The following is a 22665-nucleotide window of genomic DNA, read 5'->3' as shown; positions in this document are numbered from 1 at the left end:
AGAAAATCGACGGAGTATTCGTGGAGGAGGAGGATGCTTCCTCAGTTGCTAGATGAAAATAAGTCCCATGGTTTTCTCACGCAACAACATTCGTTTAATAACTTCTTTAGGAGTGTTTCGAATCCCGAATCCCGAATCCCGAATCCCAGTCAAAAGAACCTCAGTCCTCCTCATGCCCAACACCCAAACTACTCCAGCCCCTTTCCATTCAAATGCGAAACCCAACTCCCCTCAACTCAAACTACTACACGCTTAACAAAAAGACAAATCGGAAAGCTCCAAACTAAAAAATAAACGAGGATGTTGCATCATGTAAATCTTGGGTTTGAATTTCTGAGGACCCAATTGTGAAGAATGGCCAGACTCATGATGCATGCTAGTTAAGCATTTGGAATGAATTCAAAGAATGAATGCCCGGGACAGAACGTGTCCAGCAAGCTTGTGACAATAGATGGTGTGCTATTCAAAGTGATGTATCAACGTGGAGGTCTATCGTAAAAAGGGTTCACAAAAATAGGGGGAGCGGGACCAACCCAATGACGAGGTTTTTTTTCTTTCCTTTTTGATTGCATTTATTCCCAAACTATACGTTCATTTCAATATGTACATTATTAATCAGCTTTACTTGGTAAATCTTCTCTACAGTGAGGAGCATGTTTTGTTCTTTTTAAAAAAGACCATGGATGAAATTTCAAGTTTATACATTGTTGAGAGGAAGTTAGGGAAGCAGGTAGAAGAGGTAGGATTAGCATTAATGGAACAAGGACTTCTTACACTCCATCCAGGATGCCAACATGCAATATTTCTACATTTTCAAGTCCAGGGCTTGACAGCAGAACTCCTCATCATGTTTTTCATTTTGCTTGTAACACCCCAAAAGCTCGTTCCACATTCTTGCACGTTGCTTCTTGTTTTTTAGCAAAATGTTTCTCCTTTTGGGTCTTTGGGTGCGTGATTGTTTGGATCAGTGTTTCATACTGAGGGAAGACGAAATACATAAGATAGTACGAGACATTATACACCCTACCATTTACTTCGGATGGGATGTTAGCAGTATGACATTGAATAAACCTATCAAAGAGAGGTGAGTGATCTAGAATGGATATATCATTATATGAACCTAGCATGCCGAAGAACGAATGCCAAATCCAAAGATCTTGAGATACAACAATCTCGAGAATCATGGCAGTTCTACTAGTTTGTCCAAAAAACTAACCATGCGAAGTAGTGGAATACTTGCGCCATTCCCGGTGCATACAATCTAATGAACAGATCATCCCAGGAAAACTATGGGACTTATTTGCATCTGGTAGCCGAACAAGGTCTCTTTCACTCGAGGCTCGTAAGTACTAATATGAGTACACATCAGCAATAGTTGTTCAAAATAAACGAATAGTTTATGTAGCTATTGTCTCTGCAATGCAAAGAGTACTATCCTCACGATCAATTGGACTACTATAAGCCATAATTTGCCATGTTGCTGTAATTTTTTAGGATGGATTAAAAAATTGGCCTGCTCTTGCAATCATATTTCAACTGAAAATGGAACAACTCCCTTCGCATGCAAAACCGATGTCGGAACATGCGTGGTGGGTAAATCCAATCCATAGTGAAGTATCTTTTGATAAGGTCCTCATGCACTTTCGCATGATCTATTTTTATGAAGGTGCGTGTATTTATTCGAGGTGGCTTGATCTCCTCTAGTTCTACAATCCCAAGCTCAAGCATGGCAATGTCTTCTATCTCTTGTTGTTGTAGAGCCACAAAATGCTCCATGAATTGGGATTGAAATTGCTAGTTTGGTGGACATGCCATTTCACCGAAAAAATTAGAGAGCTGAAATAAAATAAAACTGATGTTGTTATGCGGATTTGTGGCTTATACTTTCATATAAGAGGGCATGAAATGCTGAAGATATTCTTGGGGACAACACATACTCGCACACATGGGATATATGGAGGATAATTCAATAGAAAATGGACTAGGTACGGGTTTTGTCCATTCAAAGTCATGGACAAATGACAAAGGAAGGAGAGTTTATCCTATGATGAGGTTGAAGAAAATTGAAGATAATTCTCTACAATTCAATTGTTGCTATGATGAGGTATGATTAGAGTGAAGAAAATTGAACACAAAATTTTGATCGTACTGGATGAACTTCGAAAATTTTGATCCTTAAAGAGAATTATGTACAAAAGTGTGATATAAAATATGTAAATCATCGAGTGACTTCTATTTTCGCTTGAGCGAAAATAAATATTTTTCTCAAAGAGTTTAATCAGAGGTGGCTTCGCTTGAGTGAAAACATATGTTTTCGTGCATGAAGTTGTCCGAGCAACATGGCAATTTTGGCAATCACAATTTAGGGTTAGATAGATATAGAAGGAGACGAATTTTTTGATAAAAAAAAAAGAAGATATTCACCTTGCAGTTGTTGGGAAAACAATTGTGAGAGCTGTGAATGACAAATTGAGAGTGTGAGGTCATCTTCTTTGAAGAGGGCATATTGTAACCTTTGAATTTGTCATAGTGAACATATTTTGCTGCTACTCCCGTGGATGTAAGTTTTACGTTCCAACCACGTAAATCACTATATTATTTATTCTTTTGTTAGCGATATTGATGTGTGTTAGGTGTTTTGTGTTGGGTATTTTTGATGAAGATCACATCATGCAAGATGAAGAATCCTATGGAGAATCAAGTTTGTCTATCAAAGAGTTCATGCAGTCTTGAATTAAGGGCTAAAAAGTCAAACTAGTTATTAGTTTATGATTAGTTTTAAGTAAAATAACCTTCTAGGCTATGTTGGCTTTTGTAGTTAGAATTATATTCTTGGATAGTATTTTATTAGGACTAGAAGATAGTACTGAATTAGGACTAGTGGTCTTTGGCTATATAGAGCCAACTGATTTATAGTGTTGATATCAAAATAAATTAAACAAAAAACGAGATTTGTTCTCAAAATTGAGAGTTTTCTCTCAACTCAATCTTGTTCTTATTTCTGTTAAGATCAAGGTATTCATCATTGATGCTTTTATTGAGAGGCTCCTTCGAATGACAATTGACGAGGAATTACTCGATTCATTGGAGAATAAGCTACAGGCTTTACGCCTGATGCTTCAAACCAAAACTCGAGATATTCAACAACGATTGGGTTTCTTTGAGGAGGTGATCACTGCTAGCTACAAGGGACGACATTGACGTAGGAGTACCCAAAGTAAAATCCATCATCGCTCCCATGCCAATTATTCCGGATCATCATTTGATTCTCAAGTTCACTCTTCGTCAAGGAAAGAAAAGTCAAAACGTCGACGCTGCAATTGCCGATCTTGAGATGGCGGTGATTTTAGGGAAGCATCTCAAAAGGGAGACCTAGAGTAACGGTGACCTCAAGCTATACCCGGTTGTTTATCTCAATAGCTCAGAACACCAAGCTCACCAACTAAAGAATTACTTATATGAAAGTGGGCTCAGAAACCATGCACTTCAAGTATCGACAAAATGGGTTGCAAGCAATACCATCAAAGTCAAACATGGTGAAAATCAAGCCCATGAAAGTGGCAGACAAGGAATATGACTTTTCCAATTTATTAGTTTAACTATTACTACATCCGTCCCATTTTCTTAGTCATTTTTTCTATTTTGGGCAGAAAACTCTTTATATCCCTAACAATTTCTTCCATAACCGATCATAACAGTATTATGTTATCTAATTACATTAAATTGCGGTATTACGTTGTCTAATTAAATTGACTTTCGTTATTACATTGTCTAATTACATTGACTTTCGTTATTAGGTTGTCTAATTACGTGTTATGACTGAATTTGTTAGGGATACGTAGCGCTGCTGAATGCTGATTTTGGGCTATCCCAAAACTAATGTCACTTTTCTTCATTAATTAGTAATTTTGTTGTTGTATTTCAAAATTACCCTTGTAACTTTAATTACACTTGTTTCAAGAAACAAAAATACTATCATAAATAAGGGTAAATTTGGAATAACATGATTATTTTTTGTAGTTGAATTGCATTAAATGATGTCTATTAAAAAGTTAGATTTTCAAAGGATGACAAACAAATTGGGGCGGATGGAGTGCTTCCATGTACAAGTCAATAACCACAACCTTTACCCTTAAGGACAAGCGTAGTCTTTGGTTGTAAAGAGTCAATTGATTTATCATATTGGTATCGAAATAAACGAGACTTGTTCTCTTAATTATGTTAGATCAAGCTATTCATCAATTTTACAACACATGCGTAGTTGCAGGCTATTACACGAGCGCGTGAACTAAGATTGTGTATAGATATATACATAATATATATATCGCATTTTGGGTTGGGCCCAATCTCAGAAATGGAATCCAAGTTCGCCTGTGATATCGGACCGAGCTACCTAGGCCTGATATAATTTCTGATTGGATCTACATCCACGTTCCAAATGATAACCCGTATGTAGATTGTGGTTGCGAATTCCCATATAATAATGAAAAAAATTTACCTTGAGAATAAGGTAAGCAACAACTTACCAAACCACCAAAACGCCCAAACCACCAAAAAGCAAAATTAACCACCACCGACGATGAGACGACGACAACCACCAACTACTGCTCATTTTTTTTTTGTTAAATGTTAAAAACAATTTAAATATTCAGAAAAATGGAAAAAAGAAATATGAGCATATGTCCCTCTGTAACTGTTGCTTAACGCCACCCCCTCCCTCTCCTAACCTTACGTCTCTCTCTCTCTCTTAAACCTCACTCAGATTTTTTTTTTCTCTTCTATTTTTGTCGTCTGGAGACATATTGCGAAGAACTAGTGGACTTGCTATGGACTCTTCTGCAGAGAGTCAAAGCCCCTGCTCGCCACGGGACATGGATTTCGATGCAGGAGGAGCGGAAAAGCGCAGCTCCTCCTCCGCTGCCGTTAATCAAGCTCTCCAGCTTATAGAATCGGAAGACCTAGATTCCAAGCTCCAAGCCGCTCGTGAAATTCGACGACTCACCAAGACCTCATGCAGGAATCGGCGGCAGCTTGCGCAAGCTGTTAAGCCGCTTGTGTCCATGCTTCGAGTCGACTCGTTCGATTGTAACGAATCCGCCCTCCTCGCTCTACTGAATCTGGCCGTCAAAGACGAGAGGTATGTGTGAGGGGTTCATTCCAATTTTTTCAATAATTAGCGATTATTCTTTTCCTGTGTGTTCCCTGTCAATAACAAGTGATTCTTTTCATGGTTAAAGGAAGTTTTCACAACAGATTGTTTCATTTCTTTTATAGATTGAGCTCTCTGAGACATCATGGTGGTTTGATTATTTTATTGGGTTGATATTATGTTTGATATATTTATTGGGAATTGGAGCTTTAACGTGCTTAAGATTTTTTAATCTTTATTTTTTGGATTTTCCTGGGATTCTTCAATTGGTGGGTTCTCAACTTCAATCCTTTTCTTTTGATTTTACTGAAAATGTTTAAATGGGTGTCCGATGTCATTAGAGATTCTGGACCTCATGATTGTATCAAACAAAAAGAGAAGTGGAGAAGAGGGGTCCATTTCCAAATGCTTCCTGTGGGGTTGTGAGGCTTTTGGAGGGCAGTAGATGCTTTCTGGTTGAGTCCCATTTGATTGGAAGCCCAATCCGGAAGGTGCTGGATGATGTTTTGGTTTCACATGTCAACTTATCTTTCTCCTCTCAATATTTTTGTTTGGTGATGGAGAGTTCAATACCTTACTTGGGAAGTGAACCACTCTCCTTTTTCTTTTCTTTTTTTCCCCATGAACACTTTATGTCTTCACCTCTTCTCTTCCTTGATTTAAGGTTTTTCACTTTATACTACACTTGTTAACCCTGTATTTACTATTTACCTCTAAAAATTTGAATTTTCGTGGATTTTTGTGACAACCAGCATTTAATACTATTTGTTTGAAGACCCTAAAATCATGGCCTAGTCCCAAGCATCTGGTAGGGTATTTCCTTGTATTTGAGGGAGTCATTGCGAGTTTTTGATTAAACTAGCTTAGCGAGACTAAATGTGGCACAATATGTGCAAGGCTGGTTGCCCTTGTATACTGGGGATCTGGGAACCCCAAGACCTTGTAATTGTAACTAATATAAAATATTCTACTTTTTGTTAAAGTGACACCTGTATGTATGTATGTATGTGTATACATATATTTAGCTTGAGTGATTGAGGTAGCAAATTGGATCAAGTTACATATGGAATGGTGTCTCTAACATGTTCCTCTGTAACTTGGACTAATATCTTCTTTTGTTGTCACTGGTAATAAATCTATGGCTAAATCTTAGACATGTGGTTTAGGCAACTTCTAGATGCACCACTTTTTGTTCAAAAATTTTGATACACCACCTATACTTAGATTTATCTCTCGTGAGGTCCTTTCGTCCATTTCTTGTTAAACTAATTAAGGTGATGCTTGAGAACATTGTTGTTTTTGCGTTGTCTGAAGAAGATGGTTGGAGAGAGATATTATTAGAAGTGAAAATTTAGTTTTGTACGGTACTGGATAATGTTTAGGCGTATCTTCCGGCGGAACAAATCGCATTAACTTTGAAAAAGAATAGATGAAGGACCTCACAAGAGATAAAACTAAGTACAAGGGTGTTCTCAAACTCCTAGAACTACAAGATGTACCTAGAAATGACGCAAACCACATGGGTGCTTGTAACATTTAGCCTAAATCTATTAATCATTTCTTTCAGTTTTTTTTCTCTTTTGTTTTGCCGTCGGATAGAGTAGTCCATTAAAACTTATTGAATACAAAACCTTGAATAAATGTTTTCAATATAAACCAAAATTTACATTTTGTTACCATGAGTGGTCTTTGATTGTTATACTGTTCCCTTAGGTTTCATTAGTCCTTGGCAAATCATATTGGAGATGATTTAGGAAAGTAACCTATGGACTCATGTCTTAACCATCGTTAAGGGTGGTGACTAACCACTAACCAGGCTCCATGTTGTAATTGTTACTTCTCCTACGGTCTCTCCATATAAAGTTTTCTCTCCTTTTGATTTCTGTTCATGCTATCGTAAATTGAGCCAGAGGCTGAAAGGTTGATGTGGCTTTAATACTGAAATTTCTGAATTTCTCATTTTTCTTTGATATGTGTTTGCAGGAATAAGATTAACATAATTGAAGCCGGTGCCTTAGAACCAATTATTAGCTTCCTTCAGTCACATAATTCAAACCTGCAGGAGTATGCAGCTGCCGCTTTGCTCACACTGTCAGCAACTACCTTCAACAAACCGATAATAAGTTCTTCCGGTGCCATTCCTCTCCTTGCGGAAATCCTTAGACATGGAAGTGCACAAGCTAAGGTGGATGCTGTTATGGCTCTTTCGAATCTCTCAACACACCCAAATAATCTCTCATTGATTCTTGAAACAAGGCCAACATCTTCATTAGTTAACTTACTCAAAACATGTAAGAAATCTTCAAAAACAACTGAGAAATGCTGTGCCCTTATGGAATCTCTAGTGAGCTTTGATGAATGCAGAACTGCATTGATTTCTGAAGAAGGTGGAGTGCTTGCAGTTGTTGAAGTTCTTGAAAATGGCTCTCCCCAAAGTCGGGAGCATGCAGTTGGGGCACTGCTAACTATGTGTCAGAGTGACAGATGTAAATATAGAGAGCCAATTCTTGGAGAAGGTGTAATTCCTGGTCTTCTTGAGCTCACCGTTCAGGGAACACCCAAGTCTCAGGCGAAAGCACAGATGCTGTTGCGGTTACTGAGGGACTCTCCCTATCCTAGATCAGAGCTTCAACCCGACACACTCGAGAATATTGTTTGCACAATTATGTCTCAGATAAATGGAGATGATCAATCCAGTAAGGCAAGGAAGATGCTGGCCGACATGGTGCAAATCAGCATGGAACAAAGCTTGAAACACTTACAGCAAAGAGCTGTGGTATGCACCCCAAGCGATCTACCTATTGCAACCTGTACTTCTGAATTTTCTTCCAAATGATGTTTTTGGTTCATTAGCTTTGTTTTTTGACTGTGTGCCTATGAGAAGACGTAGATACAGTGCAAAATGTCCAGAACAGAGAAAAAAAATGCCAGTCCTGGCCATCATGAGGGGGCATCAGGTGACTGGTGAATGTCAATAATTTGAAAAGTGTATGATGCTGAAACTATAGTTATGTAGTTTGGCTGTATAGAAACTGTTGTATCAAATGTTATACAATTATTGAAGCTTTCCCTTTTTTTCTTCTGTCTCCCTTTTTTTGGGGTTTTCCCATGGTTTCTCTCAGAGTTGATTGGGCTGTAAACTATTTGTGTGGCATTATGCAGCCTTTGAGTTGAAGCTGGTGCATAGGCTCTCTTTTTTGTGGATGTATATGCTATTAATGCGCACACATTTGTTATTTGATGTTTTTCTTAAACTGATGGTGGTTTTGTCGAGAAGTATTTCTGGCTCTATCGGGTCTGATTGTAGCAAAAAGACTTGATTTTCAGCATTAAAAGTTAGGGGTTGCAAAATTATATCATCCGCAAATAACATGAACCAAAGTACCTCACATTGTATGTCATATGAGTCCATCTCCATCACTATAACAAAACAAATCCAACCATGCGTCAACAAAACCAAGCATGAAGACGCAGAACAAAACAAAACCATGAAGACACATACACACAAAACCAAGCATGAAGACGCAGAACAAAACAAAACCATGAAGACACATACACACAAAACCAAGCATGAAGACGCAGAGCAAAATAAAACAATGAAGACACAAACACAGATACTGAACAACAAGAATACCCACCCAAAAAGCTTACAGAAAAGGAAAGTAAAGAAATGTGAAAAAAAAAAAACTATATGGCAGTAAAAATTTACTGAAAGAAAGAACCGTTTGGTTAAACGACTGAACAATCGGTTTTCGGTTAAGCAAATTTACATATTTCTTTAAAAGACAGACTGAAAACCGACCGTACTAAAGTTTTTTAGTTGTTATCCACTAGTTCCTCTACCGCTGGCTGGGCCAAGCCAATTATGGCGTTGACAAGCGTAACTCGGGTAGAAATGTTTTCTAAATAGGTAAGACCCAATTTGGACAGATGAGGGATTTGAGGTTTTGAACTCTTTGTTATCCAGGTTTTTTCACGGGCTTAGTGATTGGAGCTAAGCCTCGGTTGTTGGGCCAATAAGAAACAAACCCGTGATAGATAATCCAATATATCTACGGGAATCGGAACCCCAAATATAATTGGCATGTTTGGGGTATGAATTTCTCACACATAGTGGTAAGAAATGAAAGAGGTTTTTTTGGTCACTGTTTGGTATTCTATGGAGAATGCAGTGTGGGAAAAGATTAATAATTATTTAGAAGCTTCAATGAGACTTACCCAGCCATCACCTTGGAATGTAGCAGAGAAGGTATAAAATAGAGCATGAGTCCACATGGTGAAGAAGTTGACAAGGAAGCATCCTCGCAATATGTAAATCCAGCTTCCTCATCAACACAACATACATATACAAATCCTTGATAGACGTGTGCCCATGGCGAAAGATCCGCCGAGGCTTTTGCTTCACTGCTCTGCTCTGCTCTCTCTCTCTCCTTCTCTCTGTTTATCTACTAATACTTCATCTCTGACAGCTAACACTCCCAATCCAAAAACATTAATTATACAGAACAAATTAATGCAAGCTAAGCCATTGCAGGAGTATTGAATCTCTACAACTACAAATAGGCCTTCTTCATTACTACTAGTTCATCAATCATCACTCACTCTATGACTTCAATGGGAGATCTCTCATCCCCTGGAACTTACGGGTTCGATCACCACAACGTCCACGACTATCAGAAACTAATGGCGGAGGAGGAAAACGGACACGAAAAGATCTCTAGGTCTCTAAGTAGTCCAAGTAGCTCTAATTCTGATGGGTTTGTGCTTCAGGCTAGTAACTATCAGCTAGAAGAAGTTCACTCTTTGATCGACTTCAAATCCGGGGATTACGACGATCATTTGATGAATGTCAATGGATCCTTGCTCAGCTTTGGTCAAGACGATAGAGCTTCTCAAAGCGATCGAGATCAATTCAAAGTTAAATTTCACAAGGAAGATGAGTATTCTGTTTGGGGCAAGAATGTGATTCACAACAACAACAGCTACACCAATTGCTTTCAAACAGCTAGTAATTCCAGCCAAAGCAATGGAGATTGGTTGTACTGTGAATCAATTGTTGTCGCTGATAGCATCAATCGTGAAGAATCGAGCAGCGTTAAACGTCCACATTTGGTATATATATATATGTATACAAATGTCATAATGGTAATATAATGTAATATGTGCTGATAGTTATAGGTGTATTGCATTGGTTACAGGAAGAGAGCATGATGCAGGCTCACAAGAAGCAATGCACCAGTTCTGGTAAGAATCCAAAGCCAAAAGCTCCACCAAAGGACCCACAAAGTATTGCAGCCAAGGTTGAATACTAGCTAGTTAATTTGCTTGATTTCTAATGAAAATGCAGTCTTTTATTTTATTGATTGAAAATTAAGCTAAATGAAGAACCATGAATCATTTGGTTTTGTTGGAATGTCTGTCTTTCAGAATCGACGGGAACGGATTAGTGAGCGGCTTAAGATCCTCCAGGAATTGGTGCCTAATGGTTCAAAGGTGAATTTTTTGTTTCTGGTTTCTTAAGATATAATTAATTTTACCATAGAATTTCAGTTTTTAATAATAGATTCTCTGTGTTCTTGTTGTTGTCTTGATCATCAGGTTGATCTGGTAACCATGTTAGAGAAAGCAATAAGCTATGTCAAGTTCCTTCAATTGCAAGTAAAGGTAATAGTCTATATTATCATTGTGGGTCTGTTTATGTGTATATATATGCATGTATGTATGTGAACAAATTTGATGTGGTGCAGGTGTTGGCAACAGAGGAATTTTGGCCAGTTCAAGGTGGGAAAGCCCCTGATATTTCTCAAGTGAAGGAAGCCATTGATGCCATCCTTTCATCACAAAGAGACAGAAACTCCAGCTCAAAGTGATTATAACTGGCTTTACCAAGAAGTAAATTAAGAAGAATATTGGGCAAATAATAATCGAATCAAGAAAAAGCCTTCATTGATGTTCTTTCCAAACCCCAAAAGATAATTTCTTGGATTTTGTACTTTCAAGAGAATCTGTGTATTTTGTTTATTTTTCTTCTCTGTATCCTAGCTTGCTATACTTTCTGTTTTTTTTTTTTTTTTTTTTTTATGGCACAAAAACCTAGCTTGCTGTTCCAAGTGAGATATTTAATATAAGTTCCTATAGGTGGACCTATGTTACCTTACTAGTGCAACATTAATTATTGGAAATTTTAAGAAACAAGAGACCAAGACCATTAGTGTTCATCAGCTGTAACAAAAATAATTAAGAAAATTTTTTCTTCATAATTTCATTACTGGAATACTTTAATATCTAAACAAACAATTTCACTTGCGTATATTGGTGTATGTATATATAAATTTTGTGAGTTAGTGTACAAGTTGGTTTTTTTTTTTTTTTAAGTATATGGGAAGAGGATGAGGGAGGTTAAACTCGAGACCTTTATGAGATACCACACAAGTTTTGAATGCTAATGTATACGATTATGAAGTCAATTGGTTTTATTATCTACGTACATATCCACGTCATTAGTTAATATGTACGTACGTACAAGTTTTGTATGCCAATAACGTATGATTTGTAAACTCAATTGGTTTGTTTTGATGTGCATATATATGCAAATGTGTAATTGAACTTTTACCATTTACATGTTTTCAAACCTCTTGAAAGAGTTTGCTAAGCCAGTTAGATTTATTATGATGTGTATAATTCCAATCTTGTTAACATTTTACAAAGTCATGAGGTGTTAATGTGTATAATCATTTGGGTGATAGCCTAGTGATAAATCTCTCTATGGCTAAATTGTGTGAACTTGGAAAGTTTCGAGTTCCGTTCATAGCAGAAGCAATACCATTGTGGCACACGCTGGACTTTGACCCAACTTATCATATTGTCAGGTTAGAAACCTCTATACTCGCAGACTTGACGGTCCAAATTTAAACTCATATCAAATGTCTAAATAGAAAACTTGTATGTTCTCGTTTTTCGGTTACCCAAAAAAATAGGGGAGGAAATATTCAAACCCTGATCACAATACACAACATCTTTTAACATTGCAACACCAAATAAATTGCATAATTAAAAATATTCATTAGCTTTGCATTTGTGATTTGTCTTCTTTTTCCAATAAAGTGGGGCACCATGAAGCACGTGCAGGGTTTAATAAGGATCACATGGCTTGCACATGCTCAATCCCATGTCAACCGGTTTTGCACAATATTACACACATCACTGACAGTACTAAATAAAAAGTCTAAAATTAAATGTACCCACTGCCATCACAACTGAATTCATACATTGAAGTTTTTACATACTTTATCATGCATTAATTTAGTGTCATTGATTGCATGGAATATTAGGCTGTCCTTGCACCTCATATGCACCAAGTCAAATGTTGATATACACATCATGCATGCATATATGCAAGGTTTTTAAAACCGGACTGATCATCAAACCAAAAAAATCTTCGATTCACGGTTTAGAGGTTCAACCGGGATTCAAACCAAGTTCCAACCAATTCAATGTAATGAATTATTTATACATATATTTATATTATATAGACATATAATATATAAGAAAACCTCATATAAATACAATATATTCAAATAAAGTATCACTTTAAACAAATAAAGTCTCATAACCTAGTTGTTATCGTCTTTTTTAATGAACAAAAGTCATGAGTTCAAACCATATAAAGCATAAAATTTAAAAATATTTTCGTAACTTTAATAAATAAACCAAACCGGTTCAATTAAAAATATCTCGGTTCATAAATTGTCGGTTCTAGCACCTCAACCAGACAGGGTAAGTGGCCGGTCACCGGTTGGACCGGTCCAACCGGCCAGTCCGATTTTCAAAACCTATTATGATATATGTTCTTACATATATCAATTTTTTTAAATTTTGGCTTAATCAATTTTATTATTTCATTTATATTTTTACAAAAATAATTCATCTAAATAATTGATATCAATTAAAATATACAATTTTATCCTCATCTACTTATAGTATTTTTAATAACACGGAAAACACTTTTTGTTACCACAACTCACCTCACCATTATTTCGGAAATCATCTCGTCTCACCACGGAAGGTCAAAACACAACACACTCTCAAACAAACTCATCATATACAACAGACAAGAATAAGAGACGACGTGACTATGTCTCAACACAAAATGTCGAATTTATTGCAAGTTTGTAACCCTAATTAAAGAATTAATTTCTGTACAAACCAAATCAAAGTAATTGGGGAGAGTGGTGGTACAGTCCAATTGTCCAAATACTTAAAAATTTACTTGAAATTAAGCCAACCCTTACGTTGAACAATCGTGCATGCATGTCTTAATAGTACTGATCTGTACTATATTGTAGATTAACGTATAATCCCTTTCTATATTTTATAATCTGGAGATTTGCATGAATCTTTCTGGAATTCCATGCAGGCTAGGCTTACTGACAACCATGAATGATTTGTTTATATTCCAATCATTGCATTATTTGTCTTTTTGACCATTTTAAACAAAAACATAACCACTTGCTAGTCGGTACTATTATACTATTACACTCTTGGCCATCACATAATTCAATCAACAGTGATGCATTGCATTAGTTAATTGTTTATATTTTTTTTTTCCTGATGATGAAATTCTCACTACATATCAATTGTTTTCTCTCTTTTTATGAGGAGAATGGAGCAATATGGTTTTCTATTTCTCTTCATTTTGTGTGTAAGGAAAACACTCTATGAAAGAGTTTCTTAAGCGTAAAGGGATGTGAGTTACAATTCTCTTATTTATAGACTTGCGTTTAGTATAACCATTAACAATGAGATGTTCAAGGTTTTCTGAACTTTTGTTTTAATCAAGAACGACAACATACAAATTTACTCTTTTGAACATTTGATATGGTTTAAACTCGGACCATCAGGTCATGGTCTCTAAATTCTCAATTCGGGCTCTATTAAAAAAACACCATCGCTTTGAACTCTTTCATTGACTCTTTCTAAGATCATTCGGAGGAAAGATGGTTGGTTAGAAGCCTACTTGACAAGCCAAGGCAATCAAAGAAGGCATAGGCCCTGATCCGGTTTTATTGATCTCGATAGTTTGATGCACAAAAATTTCTTGCCTGATAACAGGATAAGTTGGGCCAAAGTCCAACGCATGACCACAAAACTATTATTCCCAGTGAGAATCGAACTCAAGACCTTCTAAGCATGTATGAGGTGGTTTATTTAAAACCATGATCGAATTACACTAACGGAAGCACTATATATCTATAATTTTGATGTCTATAATTGTCCATAATCTAGGTGGCATGAGGAGAAGTGTGGGGGACCATTTTGTATTAAATGGTCGCCCATACTTCTCCTCGTGTCACCTAGATTATGGACACCAAAATTATGGAGACATATAATTTTGATTACACTAATATATTGTGCCCATATGGTTAACAATTTAATACCACAATATATTGTTCAACTAGTATGTATTGTGCAAAGGCACCACAAAACAACAATTTTTGGGTGCGAATTCCCACGCATTTTGGAGACCATTTGTCATTTTGCTACCATTCTCAAATTGTCCAAATTTGGACAATTTTCAGAAACTTGTATGCACATACCTATTATAACCTTGCTTTTAAATTGAAAATTACGCTAATAACCTTATACTGTAGGAAGACATACCCACGTGAACCATGAATGTGTTGGACACGTGGCAGACCAACTCGGCTGTACTTGGCTCTATTTGGACAAAATATATAATCCCTCCATCCCATTTTAATTGTTCCCTTTAATTTTACACATAGTTTAAGAAATTGCATTACTCCCCTTCAATTTAACATTTATACCCTCATTTATAGAGGACAATTAAGAAGTCAATGACTTATTGAGAATTCACTCCATCAGCTTTTCAATTTAAGGGTAAGTTGGGAAAAACTGATGAAATTAGTTTTAATTAATTAAAATAGGCATGCATTTTGGGACATCCCAAAAAGGAATAGAGGATAATTAAAATGGGACAGAGGGAGTATACGTTAGAACTGGAATCAGTCAACAAAGAAATTTGAAAATAGAAGTTTTATATGACACTTGAATGCTGGGAGAATTCTCTGATTTAATTAAACTATAACAATAGCTATAAATAGCTTTACATAGAAAACCAAACAGAAAATAGCAACCACGATTAACAATCCTAGAATCATGATAATTGACCAAGTCTAGATCTGAAGAAACAACAAACTTGTCCCTAAACAATAGGGATTATTGACCATAAATCCTTAGAACTAAGAGACCTTAACAACTTTAACATCCTCCCTTAAACTGAATACCAATGATAATGAGTTTACACCTAGATAAGAGATAACACCCATCAAGTCACGCAATTTCTTGAACACATCAAGCTTCAACGATTTTGTTAAAATATCAGCAACTTGCTCTTGAGAAGAACATTGAATCAATTTCACAACTCCTTCCTTGGTGAGATCATGAAGAAAATGAAAGCGAACATCTATATGCTTGCTATGTCCATGCATTATTGGATTCTCGAAAAATTTAATTGCTAAAACATTGTCACAATATATCATTGTAGCCTTGCATTGATCATGTTTATGTTGCTGTAGAATCCTTCTCAACCACACTGCTTGACAAGCACTCGATGCAGCAGAAATAAACTCTGTTTCAGTGGTAGATAAAGTAACCACAGGTTATTTCTTTGAAGACCAAGACACTGCTCTAGAACCCATCATGAACACATACCCTGAAGTGCTCCTTCTGTCATCTTGATCTTCTACATAATCACTGTCTGTGTAACCTACTAATTCTTCATCTCCTCCCTTCTTGTAAAACAAACCAAGACTAATAGTTCCCTTCAAATACTTTAGCACCCTTCTTGCTGGTTGCAAATGAATTGTAGTGGGACGTTCCATGTACCTACTGATTAAGCTCACTATGAACATCATGTCGGGGAGTGTGGCAGTTAGATACATGAGACTTCCTACCATCTATTTGTAGAGTGTACTATCACTTCTCACTCCATCTTCATCCTTTAGGAGCTTTGAACTAGGAACCACTGGCTTGTGCACAGGATTGCACTGATCCATATTAAATCTTTCCAACCCCTCTTGAGCATATTTTTTGTTGGCTAATGAAGATACCATATTTCTTTTGTAGTATTTCAACACCAAGAAAATAACTCATCTCCCCAAGATCAATCATCTCAAATTCATCCATCATAGACCGTTTGAACTCTTTAAACATGCTTTCATCACTTCAAGTAAAAGTAAGATCGTCAACATAAAGACAAACAATTAACATACGTCCATTCATTGATTTGATGAACAAAGTGTGTTCATATGGACACTTCTTGAATCCATCTCGCATAAAATAAGATTCGATGCGGCTATACCAAGCTCGAGAAGCTTGCTTAAGACCGTATAAAGCTTTCTTAAGCCTGTACACCTTTTGCTCTTGACCCTTTTGTTCATAACTAGGAGGCTGATCAACAAACACCTCTTTATTTAACTCCCTATGTAGAAAGGAAGACTTGACGTCTAGTTGGTAGAGTGTCCAATTCTTATGTGCCGCTAGTGAGATTACAACTCGTATAGTATCCAAACAAGCTACGGGTGCAAATACTTCAGCATAGTCTACCCCATACTGCTGACTATATCCTTTCGCAACTAATCATTCCTTGTACTTATCCACTTCTCCATTCTTATTGAGTTTTGTTTTAAAAACCCATTTCACCCCTTTGTCTTTCCTCCAGGTTGTAGCTCAGTCAGTTCCCATGTGTCATTCTTTTCAATGGCTTCAATTTCTATATCCATGGCTTGTCTCCATTTTTTACCCTTCACAGCATCTTCGAAATGAATAGGATCAACTTCAGAGAACAAGGCCAATTTAGCCATGTTCACATTCACATCCTCCTCCTCAGAAAGTCCTTCACCACTCATATAATCCCTCATCCATCCTGGTTGTCTTCTCACTCGACCTTCACGTGGTGGGCTTGTCATCTATCAACTCATTTGAAGAGTCATTCTCTCTATTAAACCACTTTAAGCTGACTCTGCATTTCCCAAAGCCTCTTCAATGATGTCAACTGCAGGTTTTGGTTCATTATCACCCTTCTCTGTACCTTCTTTCACTTCTGTTGTCCATTTAAGATTAGCCAAAATTGCTTCCTTATGACTGTCATCCCAGTTCCAGCTTTTATCCTCAGGAAAGACCACATCTCGACTTATAATGACGTTTTGAGAAATAGGATCAAATAATCTGTAAGCCTTATATTCTTTACTTACCCCAAGCAAAATACACTTCAAGCTCTTGTCATCATGTTTAATCCTCTTGCTGTCAGGTATATGAACATAGGATATGTAGCCAAAAATCCAGAAGTGAGCCACTGATGGTTTAAAACCACTCCATATATGCTTCTTTTGGAGTCTTGGTCTTTACGGCAAGCGTTGGACTTCTATTTAGAATGTGCACGGTCCAATTTACTACCTCGGGCCAGAAAGTTTTTGGAATTTTCTTATGAGAAAGCATGCTTCTAACCATATTCATGATGGTTCGATTTTTCCTCTCTGTCACCCCATTCTGTTGGGGAGTGTATGCCGCCATCAATTGTCTTCGAATACCATTCTCATGACAAAAATTAGTGAACTCTTGTGATGTAAATTCACCTCCACAATCAGTGCGAAAACTCCGTATGAACATTTCAGTTTCCTTTTCAACCCTAGCTTTATAGGTTTTAAAGGAAACAAAAGCTTCTGACTTTTCCACCAAAAAATATACCCAAAATTTTCTACTAAATTCATCAATGAAAGTAATAAGGTACATTTTCTTGCTGTTTGAGATAGGATTTACTGGTCCACATATATTAGCATGCACCAACTGAAGGATCTCAAATGCCCTCCATAAGCTTTCTTTTGGGAATGAATCTCGAGCTTGTCTTCCTACTAAACAATGTTCACATATTTTTAGAGGACCTTTGATCTGAGGCAACCCTTCAACCATCTTATTTTGTTGGAGAACTTTAAGACTGTTCCAATTGAGATGTCCATATCGACAATGCTAAAGTTGGGATTGATCTGTGGTTAATGATGAGAAACATTGTTGCTCCTTTGGTGGACAGTGTGCAAGTACAACAAACATTCTATTGCACGTCATCTCAGTCTCCATAATTATACCTCTCTCAGGATGAAAAATCAAGCATTTTCCATGTTGCATGAGCACTCCAAGACCCCTCTCTTGTAGCTGGCCGAGACTCAGCAGATTGTTCTTCAACTCTGGTACGTAGAAAACTTCATTAAATATTTGAGTGATCCCCTTTACCTCCATACGTACGTTGCCCTTTCTTAGCACAACAAGACTTGTATCATTGCCCAGCTTCACTATTTCTCTAAAGTTGCTTTCAAACTCAGAAAACATGTCCCTCTTGCCACACATATGATTACTACACCCTGAATCCAGAAATTATTTGTGATCTCTTTCAGCTTTCTTGATACCCACGTATGCCATTAATAACATCTCTTCACTTGTCTCTATGAAATTTACTCTTGATTCTTTTGCTTTCTTAGGACGCTCCCACTGAAAGTGCCTATACTCATGACAATTGTAACATTCTAGAGTAAATTTATCAAACCTACCCTTTCCTCTACCTCTTCCTCGATAAGCACTATGACCACCACTTCTTCCTCCAGACTGAGCTCCATGAGTGATTTGCAATGCTTGTTCATCCATAGTGTGTCGGCTCATCCTTTGTTCATGCACCAAAAGGCTGCTCTGAAGTTCATCAATAGACATAGTGTCTAAATCATTCTATTCCTCGATAGAACACACAACATAATCAAACTTTGGAGTCATGGACCTCAAAATCTTCTCAATGATTACCACATCAGACATCTTTTCTCCATGCATTCTCATCTTATTGGCTGTGGTGTGAGTTCTTCCAAAATACTCGATCACCGATTCTCCAACCTTCATGTGCAGCATTTGAAACTCTTTGCGAAGAGCTTGCAATTGGGCACGCTTGACTCGTGTTGTCCCTTCATACTTCTTCTTTAAAGAATCCTAAATATCCTTTGCAGTGTCATTCTTCAAGATTGTCTCCAAAACTTATCAATCAATAGCCTAGAACAAGTAATGGTTAGTCTTCAGGTCCTTCAGCTTTTGATCTTCAATTGCTTTCTTCTATCCCTCAATGAGATCCGTCCCTTCTGTTGCTGCAAGGATCCCATGTTCCACCAAGCTCCAATATTCCTTGGATCGCAGAAAATTCTTCATAAGCATTGATCAGTGATCATAGTGTCCATCAAATTTTGGGATTGCAGGCTGTATGAAATTGTTCTCAGTTGCCATGTTGCTCTGATACCAGATGTTAGAACTGGAATCAGTCAACAAAGAAACTTGAAAATAGAAGTTTTATATGACACTTGAATGCTGGGAGAATTCTCTTATTTAATTAAACTGTAACAATCGCTATAAATAGCTTTACATAGAAAACCAAACAGAAAATAGCAGCCCACGATTAACAATCCTAGAATCGTGGTAATTGACTAAGTCTAGAACTGAATAAACAACAAACTTGTCCCTAAACAATAGGGGTTATTGACCATGTCTCAGAACAAATCCTTAGAACTAGGAGACCTTAACAACTTTAACAATATCTAAGTTTTATTTTAATTAAAATGTATTTATTAATATTATATATTTTTGTTATTTATTTTAATATCTATTTCAATATGTTACAAGTTAAAAGTATAATATCCCTGCACGTAATTTACATAATAATTTTAACACCCCATATATGCTATCAACAAAAATACAACCAAACACTATCAGCATTTCAACCACAATATATGCTATTGTCAAAATTATCTATCAAATGGACCCAATTTGTAAGGGGTTGCATGTGGAAGACATGGTGTGACTCTGTGTTGGAATGGAATTAATGAGTGTTTGATGGCAAGCTGACATGTCTATATTATTTGAATTTAAACAAAGATTTGAGAGAGATTATCTTACGAGATTTTAAAATGTTATAAAATAAGGTCCTAACTTTTACGGTAAATAATAGTTTTTAAAAAAATTTAAAAAAATATATTTGTATTTTGATCAATTTTATGAACCCATCGATATATTTTCTTGTTATAAACAAAAACAAATTCAACATGAAACGTGCATGATAATTCTGGATCGTTAGATATAAAACAAAAGACACTTCATATATATTTAAGGTTGTATTTGATTTTGGTTTCAAAAAAAAAATATGTCGTTGGGTTCGTAAGACCGATCAAAATACAAATATATTTTTCCAAAATTTTTAAAAAATATTTTGAACTCTAAAAGTGAATTCTAAAAGTTAGAACCTCATATTAAGATCTCAATTTAGGATCTTATAGGAGGATTTCTATATATATCTTTTTTTATTGGAACGTGGAGAAAGAGAACAGAGTGTTATAGCCAGCCAGCCAAGGGAATTACTACATAAAATAACAATAAAATGAGTTTGGTATGTTGCGATGTGGGAAGAAACATCCTCCTCAGCTAAGTATTGGTTTAGTAGAACCGCATTCGCAGCTGATTAATAAGTTTACTGGGAATGAATTGTTTTCGAAGCTCCATATAATAATATATATTTGGTCAGTTATCAAGATACTTGAGAGTGAGACAAATGTATGAGGTTTAGATGGGTCAAAGCCCATGTTTCTCTCATCATGCACAAAAAAAAAAAAAAAATGTTTTTGTTTATAGCAGTAGAGTAGAGGGCTCGTGGATTGACTTGGGTCAAAAAAATGGTCAAATTTAAATTTGGGCCGAGTTTCGATTCAGGAAGGGACAAAATAAACATCTTGTTCTTTCTTCGGGTCACGAACATAAATTAAGCTAGGTTATATCTAATATATAATACTTATTTTTTTTATGTTGAGGAATCATGAACCTTTTACCCAGGTAAATTTCATATACTTGGATCGCCCAACTCTCCTCAAGTACGTGAAAAATGACATAATGTTGATGTGCATACTTGAATTTGAATAGCCAATCGAATTCAAGTGGGGCCCACATGCACTATAAACTGAATTAATTTGGTGGTGTGGCTTTCTTTCAAGCTCGACTCGATTATATTACAATCAAATTTGAGTTCGGCAGTCCGGCTCCGTCAATAAATGTGAGCTTGCGTGGGTTTGAATCGAGCATTACTTAATTTAGAAAATGTATGTTATCTTCTGAAAATATACAATATGTTGTAAATATAAATAAATACAAAAGTTAATTGATCTAGAATTATGAAATAGAAAGAGTAATGGAAGAGAATACTTTGTTATTGCATTTCTTGCTTTTTCTATAAATGACGATTACATCTATTTATATATAAAATGATATCAAACGTAATTAAAGTATTAATTATATATTAAAGATTACATTGAATATTATAATACATTCTTGTTTTGTTTCTTTAAAGTCGTTGTGGGACATTGATAAATAAATATGATTTTTATTCTCTTCATGTGTGTCATCCACATTAAATGTTTCATAACACAATATCTATTATATGTTATATATAATTATATTAACTGAATGTACATTAATTAATATACAAACCAATAAAATATCAATATATATTAGAGTCATCCAATGACTCAAGACATTTGATTGCAATTCAACCACTAAATGTAAGGCCCATTTTGGACCTCACCAATAGGGCTCGGGACTGATTGGAAAAATGCAGCCCAATCCCAGTACGGGCCCATAAAACTCAGGCCTTGGGATCGGGCCCGGGCCTTGATTATTTTTTTTTTTTTTGGTTGTTTTAAATATAGTGTTGATGCATTACAGATGCCATGAACTATATGTATATACTAGTGTTTGGACCCGTGCGATGCACAAATAAAAAAATATTTACAATTTTACGCAAATAATTATTCATAGAAGAACCAATACAAGGTGAGTTTAGAAAAGGGTATGCATAATTATGTTTGCTATAAAATATTAATTTAGAAATATATTACTAAATAAAGATTGGGTTATGGGTATATAGTTTTCTTGAACACCTAACATAAATTTCAGGAAAAGAAACCAAAAGATATCCAAATATAGTTGTTTAAATAAACAGAGTACTCCATATGGTTATTTTTAGTTTACTTCATGCAAAATACCATATAATTAATTTAGTATTTTTTTCCTAGGGAGAACACAATCTATGTCAATAAACTCAATCTAATGTAAAAGGTCATGTCCCTATATTAGCGTTGTTGTCAATCTCTCCTCCCATCGATGTAAAACAAAACGTCATATTGAAAGTTTGAATATTTTCAAAATAATGTTTGCTTTTAGCATCTCCTTTGTGCAAAAGATCATTTAATGGTTGCAGATGTTCTTTCTTCAATGGAAGTTGTACTTTTCCTTGCATACGACATGATGAAAATTTTAGAGTTGTTGACATCCTCCATTTCCCTATTTGCTCTTTGTACTAAAAGAGAGCATCACAACTTCCGCATTCAAATATTTGCTCACCAATATCCCAATAGTCTACAAGTAATAGA

General features: G+C 36.0%; 2 protein-coding genes across 2 annotated transcripts; both read left to right on the top strand.

The window, feature by feature from the left end:
* Positions 1–4694: 4694 nt before the first annotated feature.
* On the top strand, positions 4695–8231 carry LOC120011740 (U-box domain-containing protein 3-like). The gene is made up of 2 exons (XM_038862849.1): positions 4695–5137; positions 7133–8231. Exons 1-2 carry the CDS (start codon positions 4827–4829, stop codon positions 7983–7985), a joined length of 1164 nt encoding a protein of 387 aa, XP_038718777.1. The 5' UTR covers positions 4695–4826; the 3' UTR covers positions 7986–8231.
* A 1532-nt stretch (positions 8232–9763) lies between these two features.
* LOC120012540 (putative transcription factor bHLH086) lies at positions 9764–11019 on the top strand. Its single transcript, XM_038863986.1, has 5 exons — positions 9764–10261; positions 10348–10449; positions 10577–10642; positions 10748–10813; positions 10897–11019. The coding sequence occupies exons 1-5, from the start codon at positions 9764–9766 to the stop codon at positions 11017–11019; spliced, it is 855 nt and encodes a 284-aa protein (XP_038719914.1).
* The last annotated feature ends 11646 nt before the right edge of the window (positions 11020–22665 follow it).

This window comes from Tripterygium wilfordii, chromosome 13 (assembly GCF_013401445.1).
Source record: "Tripterygium wilfordii isolate XIE 37 chromosome 13, ASM1340144v1, whole genome shotgun sequence".
Taxonomy (NCBI): Eukaryota; Viridiplantae; Streptophyta; class Magnoliopsida; order Celastrales; family Celastraceae; genus Tripterygium; species Tripterygium wilfordii.
The sequence above is the reverse complement of the archived record's forward strand: the minus strand, read 5'-3'. Positions and strand labels throughout refer to the sequence as shown.